This window comes from Xyrauchen texanus, chromosome 33, assembly GCF_025860055.1.
Source record: "Xyrauchen texanus isolate HMW12.3.18 chromosome 33, RBS_HiC_50CHRs, whole genome shotgun sequence".
NCBI lineage: Eukaryota > Metazoa > Chordata > Actinopteri > Cypriniformes > Catostomidae > Xyrauchen > Xyrauchen texanus.
This window is the reverse complement of record NC_068308.1, coordinates 25,035,185-25,052,181: the sequence shown is the minus strand read 5'-3', so window position 1 is coordinate 25,052,181 and position 16,997 is coordinate 25,035,185. Positions and strand designations below refer to the sequence as shown.

At 37.3% G+C, this 16,997-nt stretch overlaps 1 protein-coding gene across 1 annotated transcript; it reads right to left on the bottom strand.

Moving 5' to 3' along the window:
* Nucleotides 1–3,447: 3,447 nt before the first annotated feature.
* LOC127627075 (dual specificity protein phosphatase 3-like) lies at nt 3,448–16,018 on the bottom strand. The gene is made up of 3 exons (XM_052103297.1): nt 15,707–16,018; nt 11,092–11,318; nt 3,448–9,136 (listed from the first exon to the last, which is right to left on the bottom strand). Exons 1-3 carry the CDS (start codon nt 15,871–15,873, stop codon nt 8,928–8,930), a joined length of 603 nt encoding a protein of 200 aa, XP_051959257.1. The 5' UTR covers nt 15,874–16,018; the 3' UTR covers nt 3,448–8,927.
* Nucleotides 16,019–16,997: the final 979 nt, after the last annotated feature.

Sequence of the window (16,997 nt, the reverse complement as noted above, 5' to 3'; positions counted from 1 at the left end):
ATAGATTTTTTTTCACTGTATAACATCCTTTACAGCTAAAAACAACTCTCTTTTTGTGTCCCTCTGTAGGATTTTAACCAGGAAATTTACCCCACACGTGCTTTTGCATTCAAAAACACTTGACTGGGAGCTAGTGCTTTGAATTTTGGTAAGCACAGACCATGTTTAGCTCAAGAAATGTTGACCTGCTGTTTCACTGTTAACTTTGACTCCAGGGCCAAATGTGAGATCAGTCTGTGAGAAACTAGTTGCTAAGTTGGTTGGCTGGTCTTAGCCTATTTAAGCTGGAAACCCGGCCTGACCAAGCAGGTGCTCAACTGGTTTAGCTGGCTAGCTAATCTGTCCAACTAAATAGGTAACCAAAACCCATCTAAAACCAGCAACTGACCAGGCTGGGTGACCATCCATCCAGTTTAGGCTTGTTTTAGCTGATTGTCATTTTTTTAAAAGACATTGTCTTTTCAGTTTTTTTGCGATCCTTTTGTTCTGTGCAGCCCACACTGAGACCACCGTTTTCTCTCTTCCAAATCTAGAACAGTTAATGGATTAATACTTGACCTTGCAATTAAGGGTCAACTGCAGAACCTGTCATTCATTAACTCATGATTCTCTGACATTTTATAGTTCTGGCATTATTTGTGCATTAATTCCACAGCTGAAGATCTTTTTTTCATGCAGTTTTTGTGTCTGTGGATAATTAGAGATCATTACAGCAATCTACCACAATAATAAAGTTGTGCTTTAGAAGTATCTAATTTGGTGTTGTGCTTCACTAATATGAACAAGTGGAGTGTGCATATTTCACCGCTAAAGTCAAGCAAAACCTTTTGAAGAAATAATAAGGCACCCAGCTAGGTCTGAATTGGAACGGAGACCGTCGCTTCCTTCCTATCCGCTTCAAAATCAAACACTCCCACCAGTATCTCGCCAGTCATCTGACTTGGACCCTTAGGAGGCAGGCAGCCATATTCTGCTGTTCCTGACATGACAGTTGTTTAATAAATATCAGGCACACTTGGCAAGGTCTTGCAGGATTGACACAATAACAGAGTGTAGGGAGATGAAACGAGCAACACCACTGCGGGCACAAGTGCTTGGAAGAGGATCTGAAGCCTATCCTTTCCAAGCCTGTTCTCTCTTATATTTCCCAATAATTAGCGCTGCTCCACAGATGTTCCTTTTTTACTTAAGTTTTCATTATGGGAGCATGCAGTGGAATTGGACAAAAAAGCTGAAAAGGGGAAACGTCATGTGTTTTTCATTTAACACAGTCATTAAGGAGAAGACAAAGCATAAAGGGGATATCATTCACAAGAAGCACCACTAATGGGGAGATTTTTAAAAGCAACGGTCTTAATATGTTTCCTCCATTAGTTAAGAAACTTTTTAAACATTGACAATCCAATTAGGTAACATTCTCAAATGTTTTCATGATTAAAATCAAAGCACATCCACCAATCCATGACAGTAAAAATATGATATGCTGATATGAGTTACTGAATGTATTATTTTATGTATTAATTAAACAAATTTACAAGGGCAAATAATGCATGACGTTAAAGGGATTGTTCACCCAAAAATGAAAGTCTTGTCAACCTTAACTCACCCTCATGATGTTTCAAACTGCAATGGCTTTCTATATTCTATGAAACATAATGGTTGACTTGTGTGTGTGTGTATATATGTGTGTGTGTATATATATATATACACACACAAGTCAACTCATTATGTATATATATATATATATATATATATATATATATATATATATATATATGACAAAAAGAGTCAATAAAGTAGTCCATATAACTCTGGCTCTATAGTCCAAGATTTCTAAAGGTTTTTCTACAGCCTTGTGTGACGAACAGACAAATTTAAGCTCTTATGCACTGAAAATCTTGCCCTCCACTTTTGCTCTCAAATCAAATATTGCGCATAAATACGTGTGGCCTCAGGATTGACATCAATTATATCTGGTCACGATATACACCTTCATTATGTATGAGAAACAGAAAAATGGTAGAGAAAAAATAGTAAAGTTAGTTCTGAGAAGCTCTAGCTTCATTTGTTTACAGATGCCACTTGGTTTAAAATTGTATCTATTCTGCAATGCAATGAAATACATACAATTGTAATTGTGACTTTAAGTGTCCAAACACTTTTTGGGGCCAGTATTTATAACTAGGGTATATAATATTGTATTTATTTAATTGGAACAAAGTATATAAAAATGGCCAGTGCAAATGTCCTGCTGTATAAGCTGCTGTTTATGTTTCTCTCCCGGTGAAGTGCTTTATTTCTCCTGCAGGTCTGGTTCTGTGGTCCTGTATGTTTTGTGAGTGTGACAGGGAGGAGCCCCTGGACAGCACTCTCGGTGGATTCCACAGCTGGGCTCGGGTAATTGCAGTGAGCAAAGGGTCATGGAAAAAGTTCAGCCCTAGTGTCAGACCAATTGATTTTAGCGTTTTCAATAATCCTAGTGGATGCATGATGTCTGAGCTGGTCATCCCCAGCTCCAGGTGTGCCGAGCAAATGTTAAAAGACCTCAAAGGCCATTTGCATCAAATCATGGCTAAATTGTCCTTTGTGAATCTGTGACAGGTGGTTGGATATGAGTATGTGTTTGTGTCAAAAGACAGTATATTGTTAGTGTGTTGGTGGGTCATGGTACAAGGAGCATGGGACCTAGGAGAAACATGGATTTCTAGAAGCTTTTGTCTCCATCTGTTGGAGATAGACTATAAACCCTTGCCATAAAGCATCCTCGCCATGTACTGTATATCAGAATGTTTCTAATTTATAAATAAAGATAAGAAAATAATGTGCATACTGTACTTCCATGAATACATACATCCATATTGTAAACTATTCTCTAAACAATGCCAAATGCATTAAACACAGTTCAAGATGTAGTGAAGTATTTAATTTGCAATTGTATCAGATCATTCTAGATTTGCTGAATCAAGTCTAAAATTGAGCTGTCTCACAAAACATTTAAGTCCGTACATAACTGAACATTACCCTATTTACATCTGTTACCTAACAGACATAACTAGGAGCTATTGTGGACACTTTTTCATGTGCTCCATTCTGTTGTAATCAGAGACCACAGAGAACCACATAAATTGACTGCTTGCAACACACAAGGGGAACTAATGATGTATTGTCATGCAAACTTCCCTAGTACATGAGAAATGAGTCCCGCTCATGATTCTTTTGGTCTGGGATGAAATGCAAAATAATAATTCATTATTGCATTGAGCAATAGGAGACAATGAAATGCAACATGAATGTTGTTTTTTTCTGTCTTTGTAATTTAGAGATACAAGACTGTAGAAGGAAAAATGGATGGGGGAAAATAAGATCAAGTTTAAGAATACTATTTGATGCAGCTATAGTTGAATAAACCTTAAATAAATAATGCACAGTATTTTAATTTTAGCCATTTATTTTCTGACATCATAAAAGAAAAAAATTATATTGTTAGAAACATAACACTGTAATTTAATCAAATGCACTTCAAAAAAGTGTCTCAAAAAAGAATCTGTACACCTTGCTTTGTGAAGTGAAGACATGAATAAAAAATATAGAATCCATCTTCAGGATAAGGCTTTAAGGTGGGATGTTTGGACAGCCTTTGTCATGTGAACACATTCATTTAACCGTCTCCATTTAAAGCACTCTGTAAGTCCTTTCCTGATTAAGTCAGATTAAAGCCAAATCAGGCAATGTGTAAAGATAATTGGAGAGTGACTCTCCTGACAAATTTGTAACCGCTGATGTTTCCATGTCCTTTACAACAAACAAGTGGTCAGTCCTTTACAACATCACATTACAGTAACAACACAACAGGAGTAAGAGACGGCACATAGACAATATATAGTTAAGTGTAGTCAGCTGTGTTTAAGTAATTGAGTATTGGACTACAGTATGTGTGTGTGCAAAAATAAATGCAGCAATGTGCTTGTAAGTGTGGACAAAATCTTTTTTTCTTTAAAAAAATGAACAGAATAATTTGCACTGTTGCCCAAAATGAGTCACTTATAATATTTAAATGTGGTTTTGACTAATAAAACGTTTCAAGCATAACTTAGCATTACAGTTTATAAGTTTACATCTTCAATCTTAGGTAGTGATTTCTTGACATCCTTATTATAAAAAAAATAAATAAATAAATAAATTATATCTTGATAATGGGACATAAATACAAAATGACCAAGCAGCAGCATTGTGATTCATTGCTATATATGCTATTGACATCATTAAGCCATATAGTAGAACAACCAGAAATTTTAATTTAATCATCCCAGTATGATTACATTTTTGTTTACAATTTCTATACAGTGTATAACATAGAATCTGATAAATACATACAAATAAAAGGCAATACATAGCAGGACAGTTTGTGCAAACCACACAGGGTTATCAACAGCAGATGGCAGTGTTTCTCCCTCTACAAATCTATTATCACAAAAGGGTGTGTCTCCATCTGAAGCATAAAGCCAATGAGGCCAGCAAACACATCTTTATGTTGAGCCTTCTCACTGGCATTTGGAATTTTAAAATATGCTTATTTAGAATGTGGAATTGTTGCTTTTTGAGGATAAAAGTTGTTGCTAAACACTCGGAAAGCACAGGCAGATTTCAGTTCAGCCATCTAATAATGACTGATAGATTAATCCCATAGATAGATTGGCACAGTCCATCTTCATTGGTTCACGTTATTGTGATGGCACAAAGGTTTCCATAGCTACAGTTGGTTAGGGTGTATAAAACCTAAAGTTTATTTATAGCTTGAATGCTTTGTTACATTTAGGTGTTTACTTGTCAATTTTATATATAAATATATTAAAAACTCAATTGCTAATTTGCTTCTAGAATGCTGTGAGGTAGCCTGCAACAGTGTTAGCTGTAAAAACAGACTTTGATCCTCTAATACAATGCAAATGATTTCATGAAGCAAAAATATAGCAAACTACGCCACTCTCGATCACAGTGAAAAGAAAACAAGAATATAAAAGCTTTCAGCAAACAATTGTGTGTATACTGGTGTCTTTGGGTAAGTTTGCCATGGCCTGTACAGTCCTTATGGCATTATAAAATAAAGTGAATGTTGACTACAATAGATGATATTTCTATTATTAATATATACTGGTCATACACAAATATTATGGAGAGTTAGTATACATTCATATATGTCAACATCTAAATATGTATATACAAGTATATAGCTGGAATATAGAAATATAAAAAAGAGGCATAAGTAGTGCTTTGTGTTATAATCTAGCCTTGTATTTGTACTATAGTATTTTCAGTGGTATTGGAAAACCTTCCATCAGTCAGAACTAGGCAGAGACCAAAGGGCCCTTATTATAGGATCAATCAAATTTAATGAGTGAAATGAATTCAAAAAGCCAAATCTGTTACATGCATTTATTCTAAACGCAGTGATACTGGTTTTCCTTTTAAAGGGGTCATATCACAAGAAATCTAATTACTTGTAAGTTACTTGTACTATGAAAACAAACTGTACCTTTCAGAACTTAAAACTTCCTCAGACCAAAAAGACCATTTATTGAAACAAGGCTGCAAAAATGGCAAAAACCTAAAAACATTGCTTGTCAACAATGCCTATTCAGTGTTCAGAAACTTGGCCTGCCCAGTCATGGTGACGCAATAGGCAGAAAGATGAATATATATTATTATTCCAAAACACAAATAAAACTAATAACAAAAGGATAATGTGGGGAAAGTCCAGCAAACCATTCCTGGTGTAGCACCTGCCGCTCTGCATATTCTTCTGAAGGATTCCAATGTTAGAAACAAGTTTATTTTTAACAAGGTCCAAGATAATTTCAGTCTAATCTTAACAGATCGTATCATCTTAACTGGCATTTTAGCCCAAATATTTTTGTGATCCAGTCATGAGGGATGGGACAGCACAAAATCTATTAGACAGCAAACCCACAACATGACTAAGGCCTGTTAACGGTATTAAGATTAGAGCTGTCAGAATTCATGCGCTAATGTATTAATTAAAAAAGTTTAACTGCTTAATTTTTCTTAATCGTAATTAATGCTTGATTTCAAAATTTGCGATTAACTACAAAAACCTGTATGTGATTAATCGCGATAAAAAACTTTTTTGACTGACAGCATTAATTAATATGCATTTTGGACGATCAATTTGAAGCAGGACAATGCTAAATACATGGTCCAAAACTTATTGAGAATTGTCTACTTCAGCTACAATAGTAGGTGTTCAAAAGTAGTAAAAGAATGTGACCACATTGGGCTCGTAGTGTGAACGCTTACCCTTTAAATGCTTTCTAAAAGCAGCAAAGCACCAGCCACTAACCTGTCAATCAATAGCTGCACTAAAACAAGTGTTTTATCTTGGTTATATACGGCTTAAAAAGGAAATAACTGAGAACTCTACTCTAAACATCATCTTTGCTCTTAGATTAAATGCAAGTATAATTAAGAGAAACGTTTTTAGCCATTCATTTTCCTCTTAATTGCTTTATTATCATGCAGTAATACACTGACATAGCGACTGATGTATGTCATCATCATAGCCGGGTCTAAGGGAGGCATTGCCCCCCTATATTGTCCTTGAGCACCCCCAGAAACTTCTGATGCCCCCCGGACCACCGAAAGACGAATAATGGGGACCAAATCAAGAAAAAAAAATTATGGAGGAGCACCCTCGGTCTAACCTAAAGATATACAATTGCCCACCTTAAAGATCAAAATATCTCCAACCCCCAAGATCATATCCTAGTACCACCCCGTCATCATGAAATCAGATACCCTCCCCTAAAATGTCCAACACCAGTGGTCAAAAGAGACGCATATTACGGCTAGGTGACTCATGTGATTTATTTTATGTTTTCTAAACTCATACGAAGGTAACAGCCGAAACTGCACATTCTCAGCCACTGAATGTGTCTTGTGACATACCAACTTGTACAACGGAGGGGAGAATTACATTTTTTGTCTGATTATGACAGACTCACAGTCATGCAATTGCAAGGTATCTCATACTAAATTATTTTCAGCATTAATAAAAAATATATATATAAAGTACTGTGTAAAATTTTAGGCACTTGTGAAAAATTATGCATAGTGAGGATGTCTTAAAAAAAATTATGCCATAAATAGTTTTCATTTATTAATTAACATCATACAAAAGTCCAGTAAACAAAAAGCTAAATCAATATTTGGTGTGGCCACATTTGCATTTAAAACGGCCCCAATTCTCCCAGGTACACCTGGACACCTGGTTGTTGGCAGATAGGATGTACCAAGCTTCTTGGAGAATTCACCACATTTCTTCTATCTATTTCAGCTGTCTCAGTTGCTTCTGTCTCTTCATGTAATCTCAGACTGACTCGATGTTCAGTGGGGGGGCTCTGTGGGGGAAATGCCATCTCTTGCAGAGCACCCTGTTCTTCTATTCTAATCTTTTCTAATTTCAAAAGTAATGTTTGGGAGTCTAAAGTATATTTTTCCTATTGACACACTAAAGGTGAATATATAAATAACCATCTTTAGACAAATGTTTTTGTAAAACATCTTAAGTGCCTAAAACTTTTGCACAGTACTATGTATATATGTTTATATATATATATATTATATATATAAAAACGAGGACAGATGCATGATTGGGGGGACAAATCTTGAGCCCAAGGAACGAGGTAAACCTTATTTTATTCTCTAACATGCCAAATTTACACAAGCTACCCTTAAATATAACACACTTCCATGCCTTAATTAGATCTCTTGGACAACATACATCACAGATGCACTGTTTGAACTAGCAATTTGAGGGGGCACTAAACCATTGTGATTTCCTGTAGGTAATGCACAACCCTGGTTTAAGGGCACTATCATTAGGCAGTTGGAAGGCTCACCAACTATTGGACGTGTCTCTCCGATCAAGGCTGATATTCATAATGGTGAACAAAATGTGTGGCATTAGACTGGCAGTGAGAAACAGTGGCAAGACCATATGATTACAGAGAAAAGAGATCTAATGGGGCTGGTGCATTATGGCTGCTGCATAGAACCGGGTTGAACCTGTTTATAGAGTCTGTAGAATCAGAGCTACAACATGTGGATGGCTAGTTGTAAGTTTATCTGGTTGATTGTATCGGTAAAACATGGAATGTTAATTTATCTCTTCTTACTTGTTTAGTGAGTGAATGCGTTGTGTTTATTTACTGATGCACAACTTCTGTTTAGTCCTGATTTAAAATGCTGTACAGCCATACAAAATCTGGCTATAGGTTTCTATAAATGGGTTGCAAAAGGTAAACGGTCATGCTTTTTTTTTAACCTAAATATCATATTCTTCCACATACAAATTGGAATGGGATAAACATTTGTAATATTTCTGGCAATTCGAGCCCACTGAATGATTGTGCTCTACTTTACAATCTTAATATATATGACAGTTGGGCTGTTATGCTCCAAAAGTTGAATTTGTGAAATATACAAACAGTTGGCTATTGGAATGCTTTCAGCTCAAGTGAGAAATAGTCACTAATTATCATGGGAAATGATGCACACAAAAAACGTTGTGATGATATATAAAATGCTGACCTTGCTCTTTCTACAGCCTTAAGTTTTCAGATATGCCTTTTTTCCCCTTTGATTTCCCTTTACCAGCCAGCTGGAAGCAGGAGTAATTATTCAGGACAACACTTTGGGTGCATGTATGAGTGTTTAAATACACTGTATACCTCCATGCATATGCTCTGTTTGATCATACTGTGTATGCATACATATTTAATACACTAGGACAGCCTTTTTGGGAAATATTGCATGTGCACACTCGTTTTGACCGTATGCACCTGCTTTTGTGTTAATATCTAAAGTGATAATTCCCTCTGTGGAGGGGTAGAGCACATAGAGGCATTCTTTCATTTGGTCTTCAACTTGCCTTCCTTTGCCAGTTTTTCATTGAGCTGGCATAGCTGGGACAGGAATCCATCATTGGGGCCAATCTCTCTCTTGTGTCTTACTGTAGCTGTGGCAACTCGTACGTCCATCTTGTGACGCAGCATTAGATAAGCGATAACAATAGTGGGTGAACGGCTGTAGCCCTCACGGCAGTGAACATACACCTTTCCTAAAAGAGAAATATGAAAGAAAGGTTAAAAAAAGAGTTGAGTTTGTAACACTAACTGAGACAGTGAGCTTCATAAGAGGGCATTGAAATTGATGGTGAATGTGTTTGGACCTCTCTTGTCTAGAAACATCAAGACCAGCTTTAAGGATACAATAAATGAAAACTGGTCTATCTACCTCATCACAAATATGGATGTGCAAAACTAAATATTTTCAAAATGTATGTTTTGGGGTTTTTTGAACAACTATGTCAACTAATCGGACTTATAGAATGCCTGTATATTTAGGTTGGTTTCAGCTTCACCTGACCCTAATCGGATGCATTTCTTGGGGGTTGGTGGAGGGCGTTTTCATAATGCAATTTTTTTGTTCAAAACCAACTATATGTAGTGCAACAGAATGGAACAGAACATGGGTCTTGAGATGCGTTTCTAAAAGATTGAATACTTTTAATGTAGCACTCTTAAAAATGTAACGCTCATGATGGGAAATTATGAGCGTTACAAAAAATAGCAAGGAGATGCGAAGCAGCGGGCAGTTTGGAATGTGTTTGACACTAGCTGTGAAACTTTCTAGTGGATGCATCTTTTCCAAGAGGGTTTTACCTTCGGTACAAACTTTTCAACAGCTGAAGCACAACATGCTAACAGCATGCTAATAAATGAACCGTCATAAAATATATCAAGCCAACATAAAATAGATGAAAAAAATCTAGATTAAATAGTTGACCTCACTAATCAAATTAGTCGACCATTGTGATCCATCTCTATTACAAATCCGCTGCAATCTGTTTCAACTGTCCGATCCTCCCTCAAACATGCAGACATATACATACACATTCATTATTGACCTGCACAGTCTCCTGGAGAAGTTCACCTTGCCAGCCTCTGCTGTGCTTATTTGGCAGATGCTGCAAATCATCTGAAACCTGATCCCTCCTCCACCCACAGTCCAGCTAGCTTCTTCTCTCCCATGAGTGTGTGCTGTTTATGTGTCTAGGATGTAACCTTTAATGATTCCCAAAACACTGCAGCCAGTGGATCTTTAAGACAGATTCGGTGTGACTCAGAGGCAGCGGGTACACTAAGCCCATCATCAATCCCTCCGCTCATTGTGATTCTGCCTGCAAATGCGCCAGATGACATCAAGCCCACTGTAAGCATGACTGTCGCAAATGTCTCAGCTGAGCTCTACTGGGCTGCAGAGTGGTAGTATATATTGTAGACTAGAGGTTTTGTTTCAGCTTAAGCTCTCATTGAAAAGATTAGTGTTCTCCCTCAACCCAGGCTTGGTGTCTTATTTACTGCTTCCTGGGCTTCTGCTGCCAAGATGACTTGCAATTAAGATGCTTTATAATTGCTCCTGTGTTAGTGATGGCATAAAATCCATGCCATAAAAGATGGTTTAAATGCACCAATTAAAAGCAGGACTGGTGTGAGAAATCTACAAATAAAACTGTGTGTTAGGACTGCCAGATTCACTTTGGGATACATTACTATCCTGGGTATATAACTGACCCTGGTATGTAATGCATGAGATTGGATACAGAAAATATTCCAATAAACCCTCTTTTGTTTGTTGTTTTTGTAAGCTCAGCATTTAGCTGATAAATTTAAGAATGCTGGCATATCGTAAATGGGTTTGTGTGAAAATAAGTAGATTGGCTTGTTAAAGAAAGTTCAAGCAATGAACATGCAGATTGCAAAGTTGCAAAGTTTTTATCTTAACTCTGCGAAGTCACTTTGTTAGCTTAATACTTCATAAATTATCAAGAAGCTATGTTGTTTCACATGGAATGAAAAAGCTTTCTGTAATATTCTGGAAAAGGCTTCTTGTCTAATCTTTTCAGTGAACTGGAAATGCTGAATATTGAATGCTATATTTAGGTCTAAAGTGGGTGCCTGATAAGTTGAAATAAAGCCATTTTTAAAGAGAGAGTGAAGGAGAGCAGCCAACCTTTTCCATGTGCCAGAGCCTTATCGATAAAGTCTGAAGCTTCTTCAAAGAAGGCACTGATGTTGAACTGCTCAGTGTCATTGGCCTTTATGCCATGGTACATAATCCCAGTTCCTGCATAGAACTCTGCATTGGTGTTCACGTGCATGAAAGAGTTTCCCTCAGCGACATTTAGTATGTGTGTCACACCCAGCCGCTGTAGACGCATCACATTCTGGGCCACAAACCTGGGGAATAGAACCAAATCACATGTTAAACTCACCTGGACCAAATAAACCAATTTTGAAATGTTTTATACCTAAATCTCACAGATTGAACAAGCAGGTTTTTAAACTCTTGAAGTATAATACAATTTATATCAAGACCCATTTTGATGTTGGCTTGACAAAGCCTTGTCTGAAAGATCTAAATATCCTTGAATTTAGATTGGATGGGCAGCCGGATGCACTGGGCACTTTATTAGGAACACACGTACACCTACTTATTAATGCGATTATCTAATCAGCCAATCGCGTGGCAGAAATGCAGTGCATAAAATGGGTCAGGAGCTTCAGTTAATGTTCACATCAACTATCAGAATGGAGATAAAATGTGATTTCAGTGATTTAGACCATGGCATGATTGTTGGTGCCAGACGGCTGGTTTGAGTATTTCTGTAACTGCTGATCTCCTGGGATTTTCACACAGGGATTTTGTCTCTAGAGTTTACTCAGAATGGTGAAAAAACTAAAAACTTGATGAGAGGTCAATGTAGAATAGCCAGACTGGTTTGAGCAGACAGAAAGTCTACGGTAACTCAGATAACCCCTCTGTACAATTGTAGTGAGCAGAATAGCAACACGTCAAACCTTGAGGTGTATGGCTACAACAGCAGAAGACCACATCGGGCACTTTATTAGGACATAGTGTTCCAAATAAAGTGCTCAGTAGGTAGGTAGGTAGATAGTGTTTTCTACGTGTTTCTAAGTAGCAGTGTGTTGCGGGTGGTTGCTATTGAAATAGCAGAGAAAACTATCCTCTTGTTATTTTTCATCACTGCTGAAAACCTTGTACTCATAAATACCTAAATAATTATTACATAATACCCAATGTTGTGTACACGTTTTATGTGTTTGTGATAAACAGTGGCAATCTGTGCATTCACGGTTCAACAAACCCAAGACCCTTCCAACCCCACCCAGAACCCTCATCCCAGGGTTTCTCTGCTGTGTGTCTAATTTGAGCTTGATTGAAGTGAATTGTGGAGTTGCTTTTAGTTGGCAGAGATGTTGGCATATGTTAGAGGGCCCCTGGGGACAACAGTGTTCTAAACCAGAGCAGACACACAAAGAAGATCTTGGCTGCCGCCCAGAGGCATACAAAGAGCCATAGGCGTCCAACGCAGTGCCCAAAAATAGGTCTATGAGTCCACAGTGAAAGAACAAGAGAGGCAAGAGAGAAGAGAGCTGAGCAGTGCTCTGCATGTAGTTGCATTGTCTCTATTTTGCCAAAGCAAGTGGAACTTCTTTTTATGATAAAAATCCACATCTACATCTCTCATCCACCTGCTCAACTCCATCCCTTGTGATTATACCGTAGACAAATAATTGTATAAATGGGTAATGAGAATACATATACAAACATTACCTTTTACTTTTTAAGGCATAGTTCATCCAAAAATGAAAATTGTTTCATCAATAACCCTTATGTTGATCCAAACCCATATGACTTCTTCCTTGGAACACAAAGTGAGATATTAGGAAGAATATTAATGACTCACAGCCTCAGTAACCATTAATTTTCACTGTATGGAAAAAGATGCAATGAAAATGACTGCTGACTGAGTGCAAACATTTTTTAATATCTCTAGTTTGTGTTCCACAAAAGACAGAAAGTCATATGGATTTGGAACCACATGAGGGGAAGTAATAATAACAGAATACTTATTTTTGGGTGAACTATCTCTTTAACACACCTAAAAATAACATGATGAGTCTAATAGCCTAATTGCAATGAAAGAGTATTTCACCTGCTGTACAAAACAAAACGCAAAACACCCATGTACAACCAAAATAAAGATCAAGGCTGCAGCTCTTTTGGTTTATCTGTTTCTGCCTGCAGCCAGAGATCTTCTGTGGTGATGAAGTGATGGGCTCTGATGCGCCACCCAAGACCCATAATTCAAACTCTCCCCCAACCAGCAAGATTCTGTCTATAAGGAGCCATTGCAGATTGCAGTCATATTTCTCACTGTGTTTGTGCATGTGTGTATATGTGTGCACAAAAAAAAAAATGAAGAGAGAGAAAGAGAGAAAGTGTTTGCTTTGCATCTTGTTCACCTGTCCTGCACTCTGTTCACTGCAGTCCCTTCACATGCATTATTAATGTAAGTCTTTCAAAGAGAGGTGTGCTATGAAGAGAGTGCCCCATTGCCCCATAGTGTACTATTACAGTACATATATTAAATGGTCCTAATGTAACTCTGGAAGTCTCAACTTCACAAATTCAACAGAACGCAATTATGATGAACTGACAATTATTAATAGTTTTCAACAGAAACAGTGATTTACTAATGTTGAAAGCATTATCACTAACTCGCAGAAATTCAAAGACATTTTCTATTATATGAGATTACGTTTTATTCCTATAGACAGTATCATTTAGATTTATATACAACAATCATAACACTAACTGAATAATAATCTCATTATATATCTGCATTTAGTTTATTAATCTGCTCTATACAACCAGCAACAGATCAGTGCAAGTGGACCACAATTGCTTTTAACTATCTAGATGGGAAATGTATGTATTTATATGCATGCTTAATCTTTCTTAAAAATTATACTTATATAATATTATAATTTAAGTTAATAACCTGGATGCTAAATATAATTTAAACTGTCTCTACCTTAACAGCTCAATGAGAATGTTTTTTCAATATCTACAAATGACCATACAGTATGTAATTTCCCGCTGCTTGTGAAAGCACAGACCTAACCAAGCACATCAGACTCTGGTTTTATGCTCAAACTGATTTATTGTTAGAAAGAGATAATGTGCTTGTCGTGTAGTTATCCAACACACTAATGCTTATTTGAGCTTATTTATTAAAGAGAGAAGTGACAGAGAGGAATGATCATTCATAAATTAATCGTTTATGTCCATAAGCTGTTTGTGTGAAGAGAGATGGAGGGTTGTTGCTAAAATTCTGCTCAATGAAAATCAAAGCATAAAATAATTTGCCTACTCCACTTAAAATATATCAATATTTATTTTAGGGTTAGTTCACCCAAAAATGACAATTCTCTCATTATTTACTCACGCCATCCCTGATGTATGCCTTTCTTTTGCTGAACACAAATTAAGATATTTAGAAGAATATCTCAGCTCTTTAGGTCCATACAATGAAAATTAATGATGGCCAGAAATTAGAAGGTCCAAAATGCAGATAAAGGAAGCATAAATGTAATCCAAATGACTCCAGTGTTTAAATCCATGTCTTCAGAAATTATGATAGTGTGGGTGAGAAAAACAGATCGACTTATAAAAATGTATGTCCTTTTTTTACTATAAATTCTCCTCCCTGCCCAGTACATATGCACAAAGAATGTGAATCCCTGAAAACAGAAGAATGTGAAAGTGAAAGTAGAGATTTTTAGTGGAAAAAAGGTCTTAAATATTTATTTGTTTTTTCTATTGCTTCTGAAGATATGGATTTAACCGTTGGAATTTTATGGGTTATTTTTATGCTGCCTTTTTGTGCTTTTTGTACCATCAATTTTCTGGCCACCATTCACTTGCATTGTATGGACCTACAGAGCTGATATATTCCTCTAAATTTCTCTGTTTGTGTTCAGCAGAAGAAAGAAAGTCATACAGATCTGGGATGGCATGAGGGTGAATAAATGATGAGAGAATTTTCATTTTTGGGTGAACTATCCCTTTAATTATTGATGGAAGCCACAAACAACCTACTGGTATAAATTAATATTTTAGAGAACTAATCAGACAGATTTAATCTCTAAACTTCCTCAATCTTTTGCAAACCACTCCTTTAGTAACACCTTAAATTGATTTGTATGGCTGGGCTCATATGGTCTTAATATGCATTGGTAGTGATTTATTACAAAGGAGCACGTGATTGGGGTTGAAATGAAGGGATTTTGTAACCAGTGGTCTCAGAGAGATAACGAGATGGTACCGATCGATTGAGGACAGTCTTTGAGAAAAACAGCTTTCCATGCAGACTGACTCAACCCGGCTTGCCCTGCTTTTTCTCGAACAATAAAGCGTTATATGTCAGAATCTCAGTTTTCTGTGGGTTCGTGATTGTTCTCGTAGGTGGAGGAGGAGAGGTGACGTGACGCTCTCCGATCAAAGGTTTTTGTTTTGCCCCTGGACAACGTAAAAGATTCATTTGCTATTGTATTTACAGAGAGGTTTTATTTACTGATGGAGATGTTCTGGTACAGATTTTCTGAATGGGTCTTTTGCATGTGCCACATCACGATTCAAAACATTTGTCCACCAGCTGGCGATGTGTTGCTGAAACCTACCTGTCAGTCAGTGTTTTCCTGTCATCATATGCATTTTGCCATAGTTGTAAGGCTCGCTGTAAGATCATTTAACTTACGCATTGCCGATGTAAATCTTGGGAAACACCTCGTTGAAATGTTGTGCTGGCAGGCTGTAGAAACCGCTGCCGTTGGACAGCAGCTTGTTGAGTTGTTGTACAGTCGCCTCGTTGTCTAGTACGGTGACTTCCAGTGCTACCTTCGCGGGGCTGTGATGTTTCTTCATATTTCAGTCCTTTTCCAAGAGCAACAAACGTGTCTAGTAATAAAAATATAAAGGTGTTCGATTTTCCTGCATTTTATTTCCTTTCCTCGCGGTATTTTATGCGTGCTTTCCTAAGACGCACGCGCGCACGGTCAGACAGACACACCCGGACTCGCCCACCGGCGGTCTGATGTGATGCTCCGCTGAGATCGGTAACGTAACTACGGAACTGGCGGAGGGTGGGGACACGAAGCGCACCGATACACAAGTCAATGAAAGCGACGTTAAAGGGGACCCCACTCGCTCGCTGAATCCTGATACATTGCAGAAAACATTGCACGCGTTTTTGTCTCCTGCCGTGCGTAAAACTATGCCCATAACGCTTATTATTTACATGAACCCCGTTTTGTAACGCCCAGTGGTCGAGTCTACTTCATGTAGAGCGTCGACCCCTCCCTTTCTGTACTGTTCGATTTGTGTGTTAATTGATGTTATGACAGGCAGGCTTAGCTACTGGAAGTAAGTAAGCTCTTTTTCTTTCATTTTTTAATCCAACAAGTGGTTTTTAAAGAAGACACTAAAAGGGATAGTTCACCCCAAAATGACAATTCTCTCATCATTTATTCACCCTCATGCCATCCCAGATCTGTATGACTTTCTTTCTTCTGCTGAACACAAGCAAAGAATTTTAGAGGAATATATCAGCTCTGTAGGTCCATACAATGCAAGTGAATGGTGACCAGACCTTTCAAGCTCCAAAAATCACATATAGGCAGCATAAAATTAATCCATACGACTGGTGAGTGGTTTAATATGTCTGCTGAAGCAATGCTTTGGAAAGTGAATGTGTAGATTTATGGTAAAAAAGGGATTAAATGTTGATCTGTTTTTCACCCACAACTATCATATCACTTCTGTGGATTAACCACTGGAGATATATATATCATTTACTCACCCTCATGTTGTTCTAAACCCCTTTGACTTTCTTCAGCTGAACACCAAAGTAAATTTTCGGTAGAATCCTCAGTCATCATTCACTGCATTTATTCCCCTACAGTGAATGGTGACTGAGACTGTCATTCTGCCTCTCCTTTTTGTGTTCTGAAAATGATAGAAATTCAGTTGGGTGTGGAACATCCTGACGA

Excerpts from the sequence above, each read along its gene's own strand:
- LOC127627075 (XM_052103297.1), bottom strand. The coding sequence starts at position 15,873 with ATGAAGAAACATCACAGCCCCGCGAAGGTAGCACTGGAAGTCACCGTA. Across the intron at positions 11,319-15,706 it reads AAGATTTACATCGGCAATGC|GTTTGTGGCCCAGAATGTGA; the intron begins GTAAGTTAAATG and ends TCTATTCCCCAG. Across the intron at positions 9,137-11,091 it reads GGCTCTGGCACATGGAAAAG|GAAAGGTGTATGTTCACTGC; the intron begins GTTGGCTGCTCT and ends TTTCTCTTTTAG.